General features: G+C 42.6%; 1 protein-coding gene across 1 annotated transcript; it reads left to right on the top strand.

Annotated features, from left to right (window-relative positions):
• The first annotated feature begins 7,017 nt into the window (after nt 1-7,017).
• Nucleotides 7,018-17,033, top strand: DCAF7 (DDB1 and CUL4 associated factor 7). The gene is made up of 6 exons (XM_010414038.4): nt 7,018-7,221; nt 7,536-7,647; nt 8,680-8,798; nt 9,375-9,584; nt 10,156-10,273; nt 10,784-17,033. The coding sequence occupies exons 1-6, from the start codon at nt 7,033-7,035 to the stop codon at nt 10,954-10,956; spliced, it is 921 nt and encodes a 306-aa protein (XP_010412340.1). The 5' UTR covers nt 7,018-7,032; the 3' UTR covers nt 10,957-17,033.
• Nucleotides 17,034-17,974: the final 941 nt, after the last annotated feature.

Raw genomic sequence — 17,974 nt, 5'->3', positions numbered from 1 at the left:
GGTGGGAATAAAGCTGGCAAAGGAGGGGGGAAACCACCTGTATCCTTCACTTGGTGCTTTGGAAAAGACCTGCAGGTGTTTTCAGTTATCTCTAATTGCAGACTGGTACCTGTCTGCTGCACAAGAAGAGCCACAGGGTCGAGCTGACATCCAACAGGAAGATCCCTATGGCCACATTTGGGATCATCCTCATAGCCTCCATCACTCCCAGGACGCTGAGCCAGTCCTTGTGCCCCCTTTGTGCCTCAGTTTCCCCATGGCAGGACAAGACAAGGCCATGCCTGACCACTTCATGCCTTTAGGAGGTGTCCTTGGGGACTGTCACACTGATCCCACCCAGTCCTGCTGCCCATGTGGTCAGGCTCACCCCCATTGCCTGCATCCAGTCCCCAAAAACTGCCTGGTGATTGCAGGGCAATTAACTGCAGTGTGATTACAAGCAGGATGCTTAATGAGGTTAAACCGCTACCTGGGACTTCCTGAGTTCTTAATTACTCACTCTTTAATTGCTGCTCACAAGTACATTAATATAAATGACTGTCTGGGACAGAAAAAAGAGATGTGATCAGTGTGATTGGGATGCGTCAGGGATGTGGCCCTTTCCCAGGGCTCAGATCACGTTCCATATCCTCCACTCCACACCAGCAGGGAATACACCCATCAAAGTGCTTAAAAACCCACTTTTCTGCTGAAAGTGTTTGGTGCTGGTGGGCACAGGGACTGGGGTAGAGCAGGGGTTGACCCTCCTCATCCCGGGGTTGGGGTGGGCGGGGGGCTCCGGGACGCCCGGAGCTGTGCAAAGCCGTCAGGTGCCCCCCGAGGTGCAGGCGCTGGACCAGGTCCAGGCTGGTCTCCTAGCGAGCCCGGAGCTGATGGGACACTGCGGGGCTGCGGCGGGAGGAGCCCTGGGTGCTGCTGGTTTTGGGATAACGCTGCTGCAGGGCTTCTCGTGACCTCTGAGCTCCGGCAATAAGGATTGTGTTGACTTCAGTCACATAAGCACCGTATGCTGTGAGTTCTCTGTGGTGTAAAGAGCTGAAAACTAAAGGTATGAGGATGAGATGAGTTTGGATGCTGCTGCCATAGAAATAAAACAAGGTCCCCGGGCTTGGGCATATCTGGCTTTTTGGTCAATATAAAGGAAAGTTCATGCCCAGGACTAAAGTTTGTGCATATATATGCATACAGATACAAGTAAGTTCCGCCTCAGTCTGAGGAAGAACTTCTTTCTTTGGAGGGTGGCAGAGCACTGGAACAGGCTGGTCAAGGAACTTGTGGAGTCTCCCTTTCTGGTGACATTCCAAACCTACCTGGACGTGTCTGCATCACCTGCTTCAGGTGACCCTGCCTAGGAAGGGGGATTGGACTGGATGAATTTGAGAGTTCCCTCCCAACCCCAGCAGTTGTATGATTCTGTGGTGTACAGGGTGTCTGAGACTGTGTTGGAAATGGGCTGTTCTCATTGTACTATCTTGCTGTGGAGGACTTCTGTATGATGATAACTTTTTTCATAAGTATATAAACCACTTTCAGTGATTCCTGGGTGCTTTTCCCGGAGAACAGGGGTGTACTGAGGCATGAGATTGTATCTTCATTGTTTCCCTGCAGAGTGTAAGTGGAGAATGTCACGCAGGTAATGGAGGCTGTGTTCATTTCTCAGAACACATGTGCAGTCACTTCTGGACAGACTTCAAGGTGCTAGTCTGGTATAAGGAATTTGTAGAAATAGAAGAGAGATGAGGAGATGGATGAAGTTACAGAGCATCCTGAGATTTCTCTGAAACTGAAGGTTTGCCAGTAGAGCTTGGTGTGTTTATAGCATGTAGCTTTGTAGCCTTGTCAAGGTGTTTAATGGAGATTGTGGAAAATACTGTCAAAAAGTTGGTGTTGGGGATAGGGCTCTGTGCAAGGGTGTGGTGACAGGGGTGACATCTCTTAGAGTGGTTAGATCCCTGCCCTTGCAGCAGTCCTAGACATGGTGTTTTGCCGAGCACGTTGTAGTTCAGGCACTGTGAGCTCTGTGTGAGAGCTGTCTCCTTTTCCTGGAGAGTGTTGTGCTTCTGGGAATGCTGCTGGGGACAGGCAGGGCCTGAGCTTGAAAACTTCCAATTTGTTTAAAGACCAACTTGAAAACGTTTTTGTAGTCCATACTCTGAGAAGGTAAAATAGCAAATTGCTAACAGTTGTTGTTTAGAGGCGGCACAATTGATTAATAAGGGGCTATACATTTACGTTGCCTATACCTCTTTAAGTTTGGAGCATTCCCTGGGGTTGCTCTCAGTTACAGTGTGGTCAGATCTGCTTTTCAGTTCAAGCTTCCAGTGTAAAGCCACCAAGTCAACTCCTCTCTTCTACCCTTTACACTCACAGTTGTTGCAGACAGAAATTGTGTAGGACTATGTAAATTATCACTGTCTGTAAATATTACCCAGGGCTTCTCTTGGCCTCTGAGCTCCAGGAATAGTGGTTCTGTTGACTTCAGTCCATGTAAGCACCACGTGCTGTGAGATCTGTGTAGTGTAAAGAGCTGGAAACTAATTGTATTAGGATGAGAAAAGTCTGGATGCTGCTGCTGTAGAAATAAAGATGATGTATGATTAAAAATTAAACCTGTACAATCAGTGCAGTGAAATATAACCTTAATTTGTGTCTCTGATATTTCAGAGTGATTTTTTTATATTTTTGTTGTCTTGTTTGGTGCTTTTTGTAGGAAGACAGTTAACAGAGAGCTGTCTTGGCTAATTGCGAGTGTTATTGCTCAGAGCATTGATGTTGTCTCCTTTGCTTTGGGGACCAGAATACTCTTGGGAGTATTAAAACGGTATCTGCACTGTTTTAGTGGTGCCTTACTATGACTCTCTCAGCTGTGCTGAGCCCTTTAGAGGGTGGTGAAACATTCAGGGAATAGTTTCACGCTCCAGATTGGAAACCCTTGGACAGGTCCTGTAAAACTGTGCTACCTGCGCACTTGTTGGAAACTCTTCCAGTTCCTGTCCGTGAACATGGTATAACCAAAGGAGCAAAGGGGAAAAGCAGAGGTTCCCATTTAAATAGTCCATGATACTGTACAGCAAAGGGCCTGGAGCAGTGGAGTTTCTAGCCTGACTTCTGGAGTTAACAGAAATGTAAGATTTTTTTTACAGAGTATATGTGTAGTCTTTTTCTTCTGCATATAATTTGTCCTTCATGGTTGAGATGTTTTATATTGCAGCTTCTATCATCAAAACACACTTATAGGTACAGTTTGCACTAATTAAAAGGATAACGAAAACTGATTTTCATTTTGGCTTTCTCTTTACACTCACAATCTTTGCACTCTCCGAGGTTTCTGACAAGGTCCTGGTAACATTTCTGTTCCTGATATTGCAATGGTTTGTTCCAAATAATTGGCTTTCTTTCAATAGTAACAAAAATGGTCTGGAATAGTATAGTTTGCTTAAAGTCCAACTAAATAAGTGGATATACCTTTTCCTTATTAATCGTTTAGGATTTCTTTTAAAAAGACTCAATGGTTGGTTGCAGAAGTGCTTACTGGGAGGGAATTGAGGTGAAAGAGTGGGAGATTTTTGTCTCATTTCTCTCTAATTTTCTGTTTCTGTAGAAATTACCAGCATTTGAAGTACTATAGGTTACATGAACTGTCTGTTTACACCTCTCTTTTGTGGGGAACTCAAACCTCTTGGCTGCCAGACCCTAATTTACTGTGGTCCCCAGTTCCCAGACACCTCTAACCCTGTCAGCCATCACACTAATGTGCTCTGTGGCACAGACTGAAGCTGGTTGCCAAGACCTGTTTGAACCCCAAAGGAGTTTTGTTTCAGCTTGTATACCTTCACTGATCAAATCACTGCTATGAGAAGAGAGATGCCTTGCTCTGGTTGGAAGAATTAAATAATTTGAGGTGGTGTTTCTTAAACTTCTTGGATTGGAAAGCTGCGGTCAGCCTTTGTACTCCCTCATGGATCAGTGTCATGATGGGAGGGAACAGTGTTCATAGGTCTTAGTTTAAAATATGCTTCACATGCTCCTGGCTGTGGCTTCATGGATCAGGAGCAATCTGTGGAAAACACCAGGAAAGGCTGATTTTTGGGATCCCTCTGCAAGACAAAACTTGAATCCAGTTTAGGAGACAGTAGAGGTTGTGCCGTACACGGCTCGCTCCCGTCTCTGGAGCAGACGGACAGGTTCTGACCAGGAGCTTCCCAGATTTCCACCTCCTCCCTCAGACAGAGAGTGTTCAGGGCAGTTGTTTTGCCAGAAGGTCATTTGTTCTGTAAGATCTAGCACTGCAAAGAAAAATTGATTGCACGGTGAAGATTAATTGGTGCTGTGACATCTTTCTGATTGTACATGACCCTAAAATAATTGTGAAATGTCATTTTGGATAGTTACTAATTAGATAGAGGGTTGTGGTTTTGGGGGGTTTTAAGCTACTGTTCCTCCAACCATGTAAGAAAAAGAAGCTGTTACCAAATTCTGCATCGTTTAGCTATGTCTGATTCTTTTGGATCATGCTGGAGACAGGATTTTTTTTAGAAGTTAAGGAATGCTGATTAAAGGCACTTCTTTACTGACATGCACTGTTGCAATTATCCTTTATGTTGATAAATGCTTGGATTATAATATGCTAAAATTAGATGTGGATTTTCCTATCTTGAAGTGTTGGAGAAACAAACAAATATTTAGCATTCCTAGCTACTGGCATGGCATAATCACAAAACTAGTTGAGATTGAACACGCTGATCCTCATTTTCTCACTGGAAAGACTTACAGGGAGATGTAGAATGGTTCAGTTTGTATCCAGACTGACAGGTACTTTTCCATAGGCATCACCTCAGTCTTACCTGGGCTGGACCTCAGACCCTCCTTCGTGCAGCAGCATTCTTGCCTCACTTGCAAAAGGGAGAGACAGGGCTCTGTTATAATCGGCATCCTGGAAATAATTCCATGTTCCATCCCCTCATGTTCAGCCTGCACAAGAGGATGAGTAGAGGGGTTCTGTAATGACTGTGTGTGATCGAGTCCGAAAAGAAGAGTCCCAGCTTTGAATCTGCTGAACTTGGAAAGAACAGAGCTTCTCAAGCATTCCTTCTGCTCCGGTGTCCAGGCAGAGCGGTGTCTCCTGCTCGGAGTTACCGCCAGCTGCTCCAGCGCCGAAGGCTGTGCAGGCACCTGAGCTGCAGCAGTGGCAGGAGTTCTGCTGACCATAATACAGTTTCTGTTCTCTAACCCAGCCTGCACCTAAACATGTCAAAGAGCAGAGATACTGGATTGCTGAATTGCTTCATCTTTAGGTCTGAGAAGGGGTTAAATGTGAATATGAAGTGCAGGAATATTTACCTTAAACCAGTGAAAGGGGATCCTTTGCTGTTTGAGATTTGCTTCTGGTGATGAGGATGTTGATTGCTTTGTGTAGGATTAATACACTCATGTTGAGTGGAAAACAGCATAAGCAAAGGAGAAATGATTAGAGGTTATTTGTCTTCTGATCCTAACCTTGCCACAAGATTTTCTATCACCAAGGACAATTTGCTTCCTTTGTAAAATCCGCTTAGTATTTCTGATCCCTAAAGGAGTTAGAAAGCTATTTGTCAATCACTTCAGAAGTCTGGGAGATTTTTGACTGATTTATACTACAGTATGAAGGATAATAAGGAGTAGTTGTAATAAAGAGAGGGCGTGATGGACTGTATTTCAGTTTTTGGAAGCATACTTGGTTGCATCTTTTAGTATTTGTTATGGGGTGGAAAGAATGGAGCTTCTCATTGTTGGGGGACAAGGTTTGCATTTAAGAGCATCTCTAAATGAGCTCATAAAACTGCAAAGTAATTAGATTTTAACATCCACTGAAGCATTTGTTGGTTTTGTGTTATGGGGGAAAAATGTGATAGATTTCCCATCTAGTTGAAATGTGTAGTTTATTAGACAAATTGCTTATCCCAGGATAAGCATGAATTTTGGATTTTTTCAGATAAACATCTTAGAAAAAATCCATTAAGCTACTATTCCCAGGAGGCAGCTGCTGTGTGGAAAGTACTAGGAAGTTCCTACTGTGAGCAGCTTACAAACTAATTGTAGTGAGTCGTCCCCATAATGTTTGTGTTTGAGCAGCATTTCACACAGTGGGACTTTCATCCTGTTTGTGTCCTGTAGTCACTGCAGGTTAAACAAGTCCTCCCAGCACCTTTTGTTCTCTGAACACTTTCTGACGTGTCAATATTTTTCTAATAACATCATGTCTGGGACTTCAAGCATTACTTCAGGTATTGTCATGACCAGGCTGTGTGGAGATAGTTTCTTGTTTGCTCTGTTTTGCATCACTCTTGCAACGGGGCAAGTTTAGCCCTTCTCCCAGTCGCATCACTGTGCAAAAATACTCATTTGGAGCTCAGTTACCTAGAATCTTGCAGCAGACCTGCTTTCTTGGCCTGTTCACACAAAACATTTGAATAACCCTCTTAGCTTCCCAATATATATATATATTTTTTTTTTTAAGTTTGAATTCTTTTTTACCTTCTTCCTCCCTCATATGACTGATCTACGAGTCTTTCATGCACTTGTGACAGAACATTTTGGGTCACGTGGTGCTGAAAAAGCTTGCCAGCTACCTGGTGTGATCTATCACAGTCTGCAAGGTTATGGCCAAGAATTCCATAATATGCACTTTAATTGTGCAAACTACAGCTCGTTTTGCTCTCTGAAGATGACATTGTCAGTATCGGTTCAGTTAAGGATGAGTTCGAATAATGTTTGTGCAGTTTAAGTCTGTGATTTAAACTGGGCTTTGCAATGTGGAAAAAAAAGGGTGGTCTTTAATCCTTTAGGATTGGATTTCAGTTCATTTGGGATCATCTCTTCAAATCAAAGCGCTGTGGTGATTATGGATACTTCACTTATGTGCCCCAGCAATGCTTTAACGATTTCTCATTTCATTAACATGATGATCCTTTTATATTGTCCTTGAGGTGACAGAGGATGTCTTGAAACACACTCAGTCTTAATGCTATCATTAGAAATGAGTATTTTGATAAAATGCTTTCTTTTAAATATGGTTTCTCACAGGTGCAGCTTGTTGGTTTGGATGAAGAGAGCTCAGAATTCATTTGCAGGAACACCTTTGATCACCCCTACCCCACCACAAAGCTGATGTGGATCCCAGACACCAAGGGAGTCTACCCAGACCTGTTGGCCACCAGCGGTGACTACCTGCGAGTGTGGAGAGTGAGTAAATCCTCCCTAGGAAAAGATGAACCATGACATGAATTGTGTTACATATTGATCTCTTTTTCACTCAAGACAAGATTTTCTTCACTGCAATAATGTGACTATATGAAGACTATAGGAGAAGCAGAATTATCATGGTAATTGCTGTCTTTATCAGCTTATTGAAAATGGAGTTGGTGGTTGTGTTTTCCAGAGCTGTAGGATATAAAGCTGAGAGGAAAGAAACCTGGGATTAACTCCTAATGTTTTGTGCTAGTGGAACAAGTCAGTTGATGTTGCTTTTTAAGTCAGACGTTTCATTTTCTCTAAAGGTGGGTGAAACTGAGACCCGTCTGGAGTGTTTGCTGAACAACAACAAGAACTCGGATTTTTGTGCTCCACTGACTTCATTTGACTGGAATGAAGTGGATCCTTACTTGTTAGGTGAGACTGACAAAACGTTATGTTTTTGGCACACTTTTGAGTTTAGTCTGATGAAGTCTGGGCTGTAACTGCTGCTGTGTCACATCATGTCCACTAGTTAATCTGATAATTAACCACAGACTGCTGCATCGTAGAAACTGCTGTTGTTTTATATTTAAAAATAAAAACAATCATCTCATGGAGACTTTTTTTTTTCAATGAAAGGTGCCCTGTCCAGTGCAGAATGGGTCACTCAAGTTGGGCGAGGGACATTTGGGGATAGGGAGTCTTGGCCTTCAGGGCTGGTGAGCTGTTGTTACAGTGCTGAGTAAGGATGTGCATCAGCTCTGTGACTTATTTTAGAGTGTTCTGGAGTGGATATAAAACTGCACTGAGCTGTGTGTTTTGTGAAGCCATTTCAGCAGCAGGAGGAGAGCCAGGAGTCCTTAACTCAGTTGGAGGAGGGGGCTGAACGCTTAAGGTTTAATTGTAGCCTACGGGACAAATTGTGAATCCAAGATGACTGATCCAGAGGTTCGTTTCCCAGAAGAGAACAGCCATTTATGTCAGGGGGATTTGCCTAGAGATTAACAGTGATAATATGTCTTAGTAATTATTTACTACATTATTTTTTGTGTGTGTGTGTTACATCTCTCATCTCTTAAGAGCTTTACTGCTAACCCCACCTTCAGTCCACAGCAACAATCAATTAATAATAACACGCCATCGCAACGCTGATTGAATTTGGGGTTTCGCAGGCACGAGAGATGTACAGGATGGGACAGTTATCTCAGAGTTGCATCAGGCTTCTGGGTAGATTGAAGCAGACATGAGCTATTTACACTTTATTCCTGTGTGGAAGGCTATTTCTGCAGCTAAAAGGTTTGGGTCATTTAAATGCATGGAAGACTGCTGGCTGTTTGACATTCTTGATTTTATTCTATACTGTTCTATTTTGATCTGTAGATGTTGGGGGATGTTACATCAACCCAGGAAATTATTAAATCATTTGTGACAATATTAATTTTGCTAATAGAAGTGGTTTTGTTTCAGGTACCTCTAGTATTGACACAACCTGCACTATTTGGGGTCTGGAGACAGGACAGGTTCTGGGAAGAGTAAATTTGGTGTCTGGCCACGTGAAGACCCAGCTTATTGCACATGACAAAGAGGTGATGGGGGATTTTGATTGTTTACATTGCATCTTTTTAAAGCAGTAGAAAAGGAACAGAACTTTTCCATTTTCCTCCTTTTTTTCTTGAACAATCTAATGATTTCAAAAAGATCATTTATGTAAGTTTGCATACAGTTTTTCTAAGATTATATTCAGTTTTGAGTACCTAAATACTGTTGGCTATCAAAACAATTCTTTTTACTCATCATAGACTCTTGACTTAAGAACATGCTTGTTTTACCAGATTGTGCTCCAGAATATTGTAGAAAAATGAGGTAAAACATCAAATTAGACTTGAAATCAACCAGATATCGAAGGCAATAAACAGCTTGCAAAATTCTTTCCATTTAACATTTTACTTTTCAATGTAAAAATCCCCAAGTCTGGAAAATCGATATGTTTTAGTTTCAGTGAGCGATACTATAATTACATAAACATGTATTTCCTCCTTTTGGCAAGTGTAATAACTGAACAGTTGCAGGGAACATCAAGTATTTGAGAGACGATGTGACAGTGCAGCGTGCTGTCCCTGCCGGCGCTGCCCGGGGTGGAGCTGAGGCTGTGCTTTGTGCAGGTTTACGACATCGCCTTCAGCCGCGCAGGCGGGGGCAGGGACATGTTCGCCTCGGTGGGGGCCGATGGCTCAGTGAGGATGTTCGACCTCCGCCACCTGGAGCACAGCACCATCATCTACGAGGACCCCCAGCACCACCCGCTGCTGCGTCTCTGCTGGAACAAACAGGATCCCAACTATCTGGCTACGATGGCCATGGATGGGATGGAGGTAATGCAGCAGCTCATCTCCCCTCGGTGCTGTTGGGGATTTTCTGGGGGAGGTGGCTTGGTGCTAATTTATAGCCGGGTATTGTAAGGTAAGGGGCAGTGTCAGTACCCGAGGTATGATTAAAGACCGGTTCTTAGTGCACCAAGGAGTTAAAGAAGTGACCTTGGCATAATAAACTTGAGCTTTATGGCTTGTATATATTTCAGCTGATTTTTAAGAGGAGTCTGTGAGCAGCTGGGCAATAATTTTCACATAAAATCTTAACTGCAGGTGTTTTAGTCACCTTGTTCTTTCCCAGTTCAGTTTTAGTTTGTTACCGGGGCTGCTTCAGGGAAGCACAATTTGTTTGCCACTGTGGCCTAACTCACAAGCACCTTGTGAGGTCTGAGTTCTTTGGAGATACAACATACTGACCAACTGGAAGCTGTTCTTTAGGAGCAGGGCTTGCTTGCCAACCACATCCTTTAGGAAAGAGCCATGTTTATAGCCTTACCTCAAAATATTTAGTATTTTGAAGAAATTAATTTTTAAAAATGCAATTTATTAATGTAGCTGGGTTTTCTTTCTGAAGGTTGTGATTCTAGATGTCAGAGTTCCCTGCACCCCTGTTGCCAGGTTAAACAACCACAGAGCATGTGTAAATGGAATTGCCTGGGCACCTCACTCTTCTTGCCACATCTGTACAGCAGGTAAGTGTGACCTGCAGGGGAATCTCAGAGTCTTCTGCTGCATTTGCAAAATCCTCTTCATCCTAAAGTTTATGCAGTTCTCTGCCTTTGCTAAAGAATACTTGAAGTTTAGCAGCCCTTTATTAGTGACTTTCCTAAAATGTTACAGAAATAGACACCTACTAGAGTTTATTGTGTGGAAATGATGAGCCCAGTACCCAAACTGTGCATCAGCTCTGGCTAAGCTGTGTTATTTTAAGGCTTCTTAGCTTTTTTGCAATCCAGTTCTTAAATGTTTTCTACTGTTCGGAGTTCCACTGGTCATTTGTTTATCAGCTCTGTCCTGGGTAATGTATAATGATCCAAGTTTATTTTGTTGGAGCATAATTGTGTTGTTGTAACTGGCTTGAATATGGATCAGGACTGGAACAGCCGTATCTTTTCTGGCTCCTTAGGCTATAGGCCTGTAGTTGGCACCTATGGAGATACAGTTATACTCTGACTGTACTTGCATTTCTTGTCTCTGTGCAGCGGATGATCACCAGGCTCTCATCTGGGACATCCAGCAAATGCCTCGTGCCATTGAGGACCCGATCCTGGCCTACACAGCTGAGGGAGAGATCAACAATGTACAGTGGGCATCCACCCAGCCAGACTGGATAGCCATCTGCTACAACAACTGCCTGGAGATCCTCAGAGTCTAACTTTTCTGCTTCATGCACAGTGAGGCAGGGCTGTGTCATTCCCCCTCCCCTCTAAAGTAAGAACACCACCAGTCAAGTGGCCAGTATCTGTTGTTGCTTTGCATCTACTGTTACAAGAAACTGTTACAAGAATCGATGGCAGGGGTCTCCTGTCTCTCAAGACTCTAAAATGCAGAGACGTGCTGAGCCTCTTGGACCTTCTGGGTTCTGGTTTTCTTGTTGAATTCTTTTTCCCTCAGTAAAAGTTCTGTATATTTGTTTGTTGACTGTATTAATAAGCTTGCAGGCTTTTAAGTTGCTGCATATGTCCATGTGTTTGTCAGCCAGCTGAGGCAGCACATCAACCAGTTTAATAGATGCAGGTGCAAAACAAGGTGGGGGGAAAAAGACAATGATGTTAACAGCCACCTTGGCAGGAATCTTTATCATTCCTGTTGTTGCTGCCTCTAAACTGTTTAAACGTTTGTATGTTTTTTATATATTGGGCTAACTTTCTATTGAGTAAGGTTTTTCTCCCTAATTCTTACTTTTGATATGTGATCCACTTCCATATGTCCAAAGCAGGACCTGTTCAAGGATACAAACCGCAGTAACGCTGCAGGCTCCCTGGCAGTAAAGGCCTGCCAGAATTAACTGTTGCCTTGGCTCCCTGTATCTGGTGTCCTGGGCAGAATTTTCTGGTGCTGTGAAGTACAAGTACTTGTTGCACAATTTCTTTACACTTTTCTGATGCTCAAGGCAGTTGTTACTATGGTAGGTCTTTTTAAATTCTAACTGAATCTGTGTGTATGCTGCAGTCATGTTAGCAAACAGAGCAGTGATAGGTTGAGAAAGAAGATACGTGCATGACGGGAGCTCCCAGGAGGTAAACAACTCCTGAAAAAATGTATTTGTAATGGACTTGGGATTGACACTTCCAATCAAATTACTTCCCCTCGTTATCTAAATCAAAATAAAATGGTTTCACACTTTCTAGCTTGCTTGATTGGCAAATAACATGAGCAAGATTTTGTGGTTAGGCTGTACTTTGGAGGTTGTGTTTGGACTGTGTTCCTGGGAGGTCTTGAAGGGAGTGCAAAGCAATCTTTTTGTGAAGTGTATTTGCTTTTGTCAGGTCTTGTTGAATGAACGAGACAAGTCAGAAGAGCTGGTCTGCTATCCAAAAGAAAGCTGGTTGTTTGAAAGAAATTACTCCCTAATGCAATGCACAAAGGTGGATTTAGAAGGAAAGAAACTGTGCCATTGAGGCCAAGGTTCGGGACTTGTCATCCTCCTGACTTTGGGGGATGTCCCAGAGGGCTTCTGTTTGGAACAGTGGATCACTCTACAGTAATACTGTTCGATGAAAGCTGACTGGATTAGGCAAGATAAAAATCTTTGTTGAAGTCTTACTGTAACACAGGTCCTGTGCTGAAGGCTCTGCAGTGCTCTCCAATGAAGACATGACAGCCAGAGCTGGTCTGGAAGGGTGTGCAGCCCAGTTTCCACGTAAATGTCAGAACCCATCAAAATTCTTTCCACCTAATGAGTATTCACCTGCAACTGGAGGCAGTTTATAAATAGTAGGACACTGGCAAACTTGGATCTTGTCAGTCTATGCAGGAAAGGCAAGTTGGGAAAGCAATTGCTGTGGAACAGTGAAGCTGACATGAGAACACTGTCAAATACAGAACAGAATCTGCAAAGCTTTGTCATTCTGGACGTAGAGAAATACTCTTCTGCAGGCTGCTTCTCACCGTGGAGCTCAGAAAAGCATTGCCTCAGGAATTTGATAGGAATTCATTAGGGACAGCTTTATTCCATCACTCCTTTTGATAGCAGAGAACCAAGAGACTCTAACACTGTTCAAGCCGATGTTTTGTCAGCGGCACTCTGTTCAGTTGTGGAATTTCTGACAAAGCTTGATTTGACTTGAAGGTCAATTTTTCTTATTAGCAGCAGTACTGAGAGTAGTGTGTTCCACAGACAGGCTTTAGCTAGACATCAGAGCTGTGTTAGCCAAACAATTAGTTACCACTTTTTACAACAGCACTTCGTCTGAAACTGGAAAAAACTTCTGCAGAATGAAGTGAAAATTGGGGTTTTCATAGCAGGAGCAGCTAATGGCATTCACAGCTTTAGGAGTCATTTGAAATACATTCACAGGCTTGTCATGCTCTGTTTAATTACAAATGGCAGGCAAAACATGCTGTTACTAAGGGGGAATTACGTGCAATGTTAGTACTTTCTATGTCCCCTTTTTGCTTCAAAGTTTATTCCTGTACAGATGGCACAAGTCAAAGATGAACACTAAGATGATGAGAACAGAGCTTGTATAAAGGGACTCATAGTCTGAATAGCCAGGTAGCTTCTGCTTCTGTTGGAAAGCAATCCTGTTAGGGACCTGAAAGAGGATCCAGTGTCAGTTCTTCCATCCATAAAACTGCTTGAAGTCTATTTGTGGAATTGTGTGCTTATTCCAAACGCATCAAAGGCAAGTGAAGGAATCTTGGAGGCTCCAGTGGATTCTAAATAAAGTCTCTATCCTGTTTGTTTAGCCAGTTGGGATACCTTCTGGATCTGCAGCATATTGCTTTGGGCATAATCCATGGTCATTCTTCACATGAAATTACATTTTTTAAATCACTAGAGACTGTTTTGGCACAGGGACATGATACTTAAAATAACTTCAGAGAAGTCACTTGAAAGGTTAATGAGTGAAAAGACATGAAAATCCTCATGGGCGAGATGTTCTGTAGTGCAAATGGCACTTCCATATAGACAAGGAAGGGAAAGACTTTGGTGCCCTTTTGCCAGCAGCTGCTGACCCAGTGACAGGGAGGGAATGCTCTGCTCAGTGGGCTGGGTTCATCTGCAAGATAAAACAAACCCTGACACTTGTCACTGGAGCCTGTGAATTGAAATATACAGTTCATCACATTTCACCTGCTTGGCATTCAATTATATTGGGTGTAGAGCCCCCATAAGCACTATTTTTCCCCGAAGTTCATTAAAAGAAATACTTTGATATTTAATTTCTGTTATTTGGTGCTTACTGCACAAGCAGAGAATGCAGAATAACTGCTTGCAAATACCTCATGTTTTTTGAGTAGAAAGTAACATTAAGGGAAGAGTTGAACACAGGTGAGGCAAGCAAAGCAGAAAAGCACGTGCTGTTGTTGGTACAGGCCAGCCTGATTCTGGGACAGAAATACTTCTGAGTTAAGTAGTTCTGTGTCACTTCTCCAGTTGATTAATTCAAGATGCTAAACTATTGTTTGGTTGTTAGGTTCTGTTTAAACCAAGCTTTCCACAGATTCCTACTATTATGTGGGCAACCTGCTGACTCTCAGCCAGGAGCTGCTGCTGATGTAAAAGTTGTTAGTGAGGCGGAAACCTGCAGCAAACAGGTTGAATGTTGAATTAGTGTGTAGTGTGCCAACTCTGTGAATTGTCTAAATGAGGGGGGCTATGGTAGCTTGCATCTGTGGGAATTTTACTTGTGTGTGCAGGGATTTAAAAGGTAAGGATTTGAGTGCTTTGACAATCTATTTAGAAAGAAAACACAGTGGTTTCAAATTATATGAAAGGAGACTGATAAAACAGGTTGTTCCTTATGAAACCTTGAAATGTATTTAACGGGGGAGGCATTGCCTCTCATAAGTCAAAGTTAATGATCCTTTCAAAACTTAGCGGTAATTACTCTCCTGAATATTCTGGATAATAGTAAAAAGATCTATTTTCGCCTGGTGGTGCAATGAGAAGCTGCCTCAGTCTCAAGTGTAGATCATAGCCTGCCGGAGACCAGGTGAGGGGAGGAGTCTGATGTACGGAATTCACAGATGTTCTCGTGCTTGTTGTCAATGTAAATTAAGAGCTGAGTGTGTCAGTTTTGTTCTCTTGCAGATGGCACTTTAACAAGTATATTTTTGGTAAGATGAGGAGGAGAGTCGTCTTTTCCTCAGCCCTTGTAGGGTAGGCATTTGTCTATGTTGTGTAGAAAATGTTAAATATGACCATCACCAAAATGCAAAACTGGGGTCATCATAGTGGACCCTCACTTGTTTCTACTGAAAGCCAAAAACATGAGCACTTGACAAGACTGTAAATGTTAAACTGAAGCTTCGTGTTCTGAAACTGGCACTGTCCTGTGAGGCCAACCCAAGGGATGTAGTGCTGCGTGGCCCCCAGAGAGTCCTCCTTGTTTAGGAGCTTAGTGGTGTTTGGGAATCCTCTTCTTTACCATCGGAACATGATGATGGCAGTGCCGGGTTGGTTGTGTAGGCATGTGCCTGGATTCTTTGGATAACTTAAATTTTGTGAGAGAAAAACTGCAGCTGCTGCCTGTAGATTCACACAGCCTAAAACATTGAACTGGCCAGCTTGTTAGTGGTGTTTTAACTCTTTCCAGACGCACTGGAGAGATGGACAGCAGCATAGGCAAGCTCTGGGCTCAGCAGATTGCACAGTTTCAGTCCCATCAAAGTGCTATAAAGGGTTGAGTTTTCCCACTGCCCATAGCAAAGTGGTCCCACCACCTCAAATGCACGCTGTTACCCTGTCAGGTAATGCAAATGCTCTCTAACTCGTGTTTCCTGCTTTCTACTCTCAGACCAATATTCCAGAGCAAGCCTGTACTTACTGTTCTGTGGACATGGAAAGCAATGAGCAAGGTACTGTCAACTCTGTCCCAGTTTCTCTTGATCTTTGCAGAGAATCCAGGGAATTGTGTGGCACTTACAGAGCACTTTCTGATGCAGCTGTACTTCTCCTGCTTACCCAAGAAGAGTCAGAAATATTTCATTCTTGAGGGTATTGAGGAGAGTTTAGGATGCCCTTGACTCAGTTTGTTTTCAGGAAGAGATCTCCAGAACTTCCAATCAGCACCTTTCACCAGCACTAAAAAGAGCAGTAATTAAAAATGCAGCTAAATACCAGTCACTGAAGGCTCATCTGGTGATTCATGGCAGACACCAGATGCAAAGGCACTTGTGAGTGTTGCTGCTGCCTGTTTCAGGTGACAAGTGTGTCTGCCAAGGACCTCAGTGGCCTTCTGTGCAGCCTCTGATACTCAACATCAGGCGAGAATTTCCATAGTCATAAAAATAATCAAAATTATCTCAGTGGCTTCCATCAAGTTTGTTTCTTTTCAGGAAATCTAACAAAATGAAGGAAAAAAGCTATTTCCTGAAAAAATATCGTGACCATGTGTAGCTGTAAACCCATGGTCCAGCTCCCATCCTTTGGAGTTCCTTTCCGTGTGCAACACGTGCAACTCCAGCCCCCTCTTAGTGCTGAGGGTGGGTCTGTGGGATCTTAGCAAGGCAGAAAGGCAAGAACCAGAGCAGGCCAAAGTCCCAGTACAGCTGGAAAAAGGTATGTTTTTGACAAGGTATGTTTTTTTGACAACTTGGGAAATAGGAATTACGAAATCTACTATTTAAAAGGAACCTTTTTTTAACCCTTGGGTTGCTAGCAGTGTAAAATGTAATTTAAATCTGTTGCGCCGAAGCATTTTTGTTTCCAGTAGCCGAGTAAGAGATGTTACTTTTAGGTGTGTTTTCCCTTCTGCTCTTCCCATTCACAGTCCCGTTGTGGTAATTTCCTGAAGGTGTAATCTTTGTAGCATGATTGTACAAACATCCATATGAGATTCCTGACTTCTTGTCCTCACTAAAGTATGTTAAAGCAATAGTAATTTTACTTCTGTCCTTTTCTCCACCTGCAACTTCGCTACTATTCTGTCCTAGAGGAATCCCAGTATCCTGCTATTCAACAGACATATATTGTTGACATGGATAACTGCAGTGTCCCTATATTCCTTTATTTTTATGGAGAAAATATAAAAGGGTTTGTTAATAATGGATTTTAAGACCTGAGTCATGGAACCATATTGCTGAAACTCTGTAAATTTTAAGGCAATTTTCTGAACTTGCTTGAAAGTGGAATGTTGCATCCTTTTATGCTATTTCCTGCTTCCTATGTAGTTTTATTCAGATTTTTTAACCTTCTTTCTAAGTTTCGGCCTCCTGTGTATTAGGTACAGTATTTTCTGCCTTTCATACTTTGTAATAAAAATGGAACATTTGTAGATTGACTGCAGTTCACTGTGTCATGAGTGAAAACCTGGGGGGGAACTTCATTTTTTCTGTGTGCAGTTTGTTGCTGTAAGAGGAGGCTGACTGCTTTGCCTTGTCTCTGCAGAGTTGGTGAAGTGTATTGATCCCTCATCCTACAAATACCCAAACAAACTTGGTAATTCCAGCTGCTCTTAAGTTGCAAGTTTCCCCAGATAATTACATTATTAGGAACCCAGTCACAACAGAACTTCAACAGAATGGTTAATGCAGCTGTACATTAAATATTTGCTTTCTTAAAAAGCTGCTGGGGGGTCCCTGTATATTCCAGTGTTGTTTCTGCTCATGTTTTCCAACCCTTTGCTTGTTCCCTGCACAACAAATGGGAATTATCTGCTGTGTGGTTTTGTTTTTAAGACAAGGGGAAAAGGGATTTTTTTTTTTTTTTTTTTTTTTAAGAATTCAAATAATTAGTCTCTGAGGGGTTTTGAGTGTAGGCAAAGTGAAGACAAAGCAATTGGGTGCTTCTGTAGCTTTAAGTCTCTCCTGGGCAGGATGACCTCTCTTAAAGGGTGTTTTTTCCACACACTCAGTCACTGCTGTCGTGTCTGGAACTGGGACCAAGAGGCAGATAGGGTGGCAGAGCTTGGAAATTTGTACCTTAGGCCTTGGCAAGCAGGACTGATGACTTCATTAAGTATTTAGATTAACTCCAGTTCGACTAAACGGTTGGATTTCTCTCTAATTCTTTGTGTACTGGCTTTGAAATAAAAGCTTACTAAGCTTCATGATCACAGTGGAAAGAGTTGCCTGCAAAAATGCTGCAATGGGTTTTAAGCTATATATGGACTTTGTGTTAGTAACCCCTGCTCAGAAAAGATGCTTTTTTTCTAAGAACTGTTTGTCTTTTACCCTAGAAATGTATTTGCAGCCTCATAGATTATTTTTCTGCCTGGATCTGT

This window comes from Corvus cornix, chromosome 23 (genome assembly GCF_000738735.6).
Source record: "Corvus cornix cornix isolate S_Up_H32 chromosome 23, ASM73873v5, whole genome shotgun sequence".
Lineage (NCBI taxonomy): Eukaryota > Metazoa > Chordata > Aves > Passeriformes > Corvidae > Corvus > Corvus cornix.
This window is presented reverse-complemented; position numbering and strand designations above follow the sequence as displayed.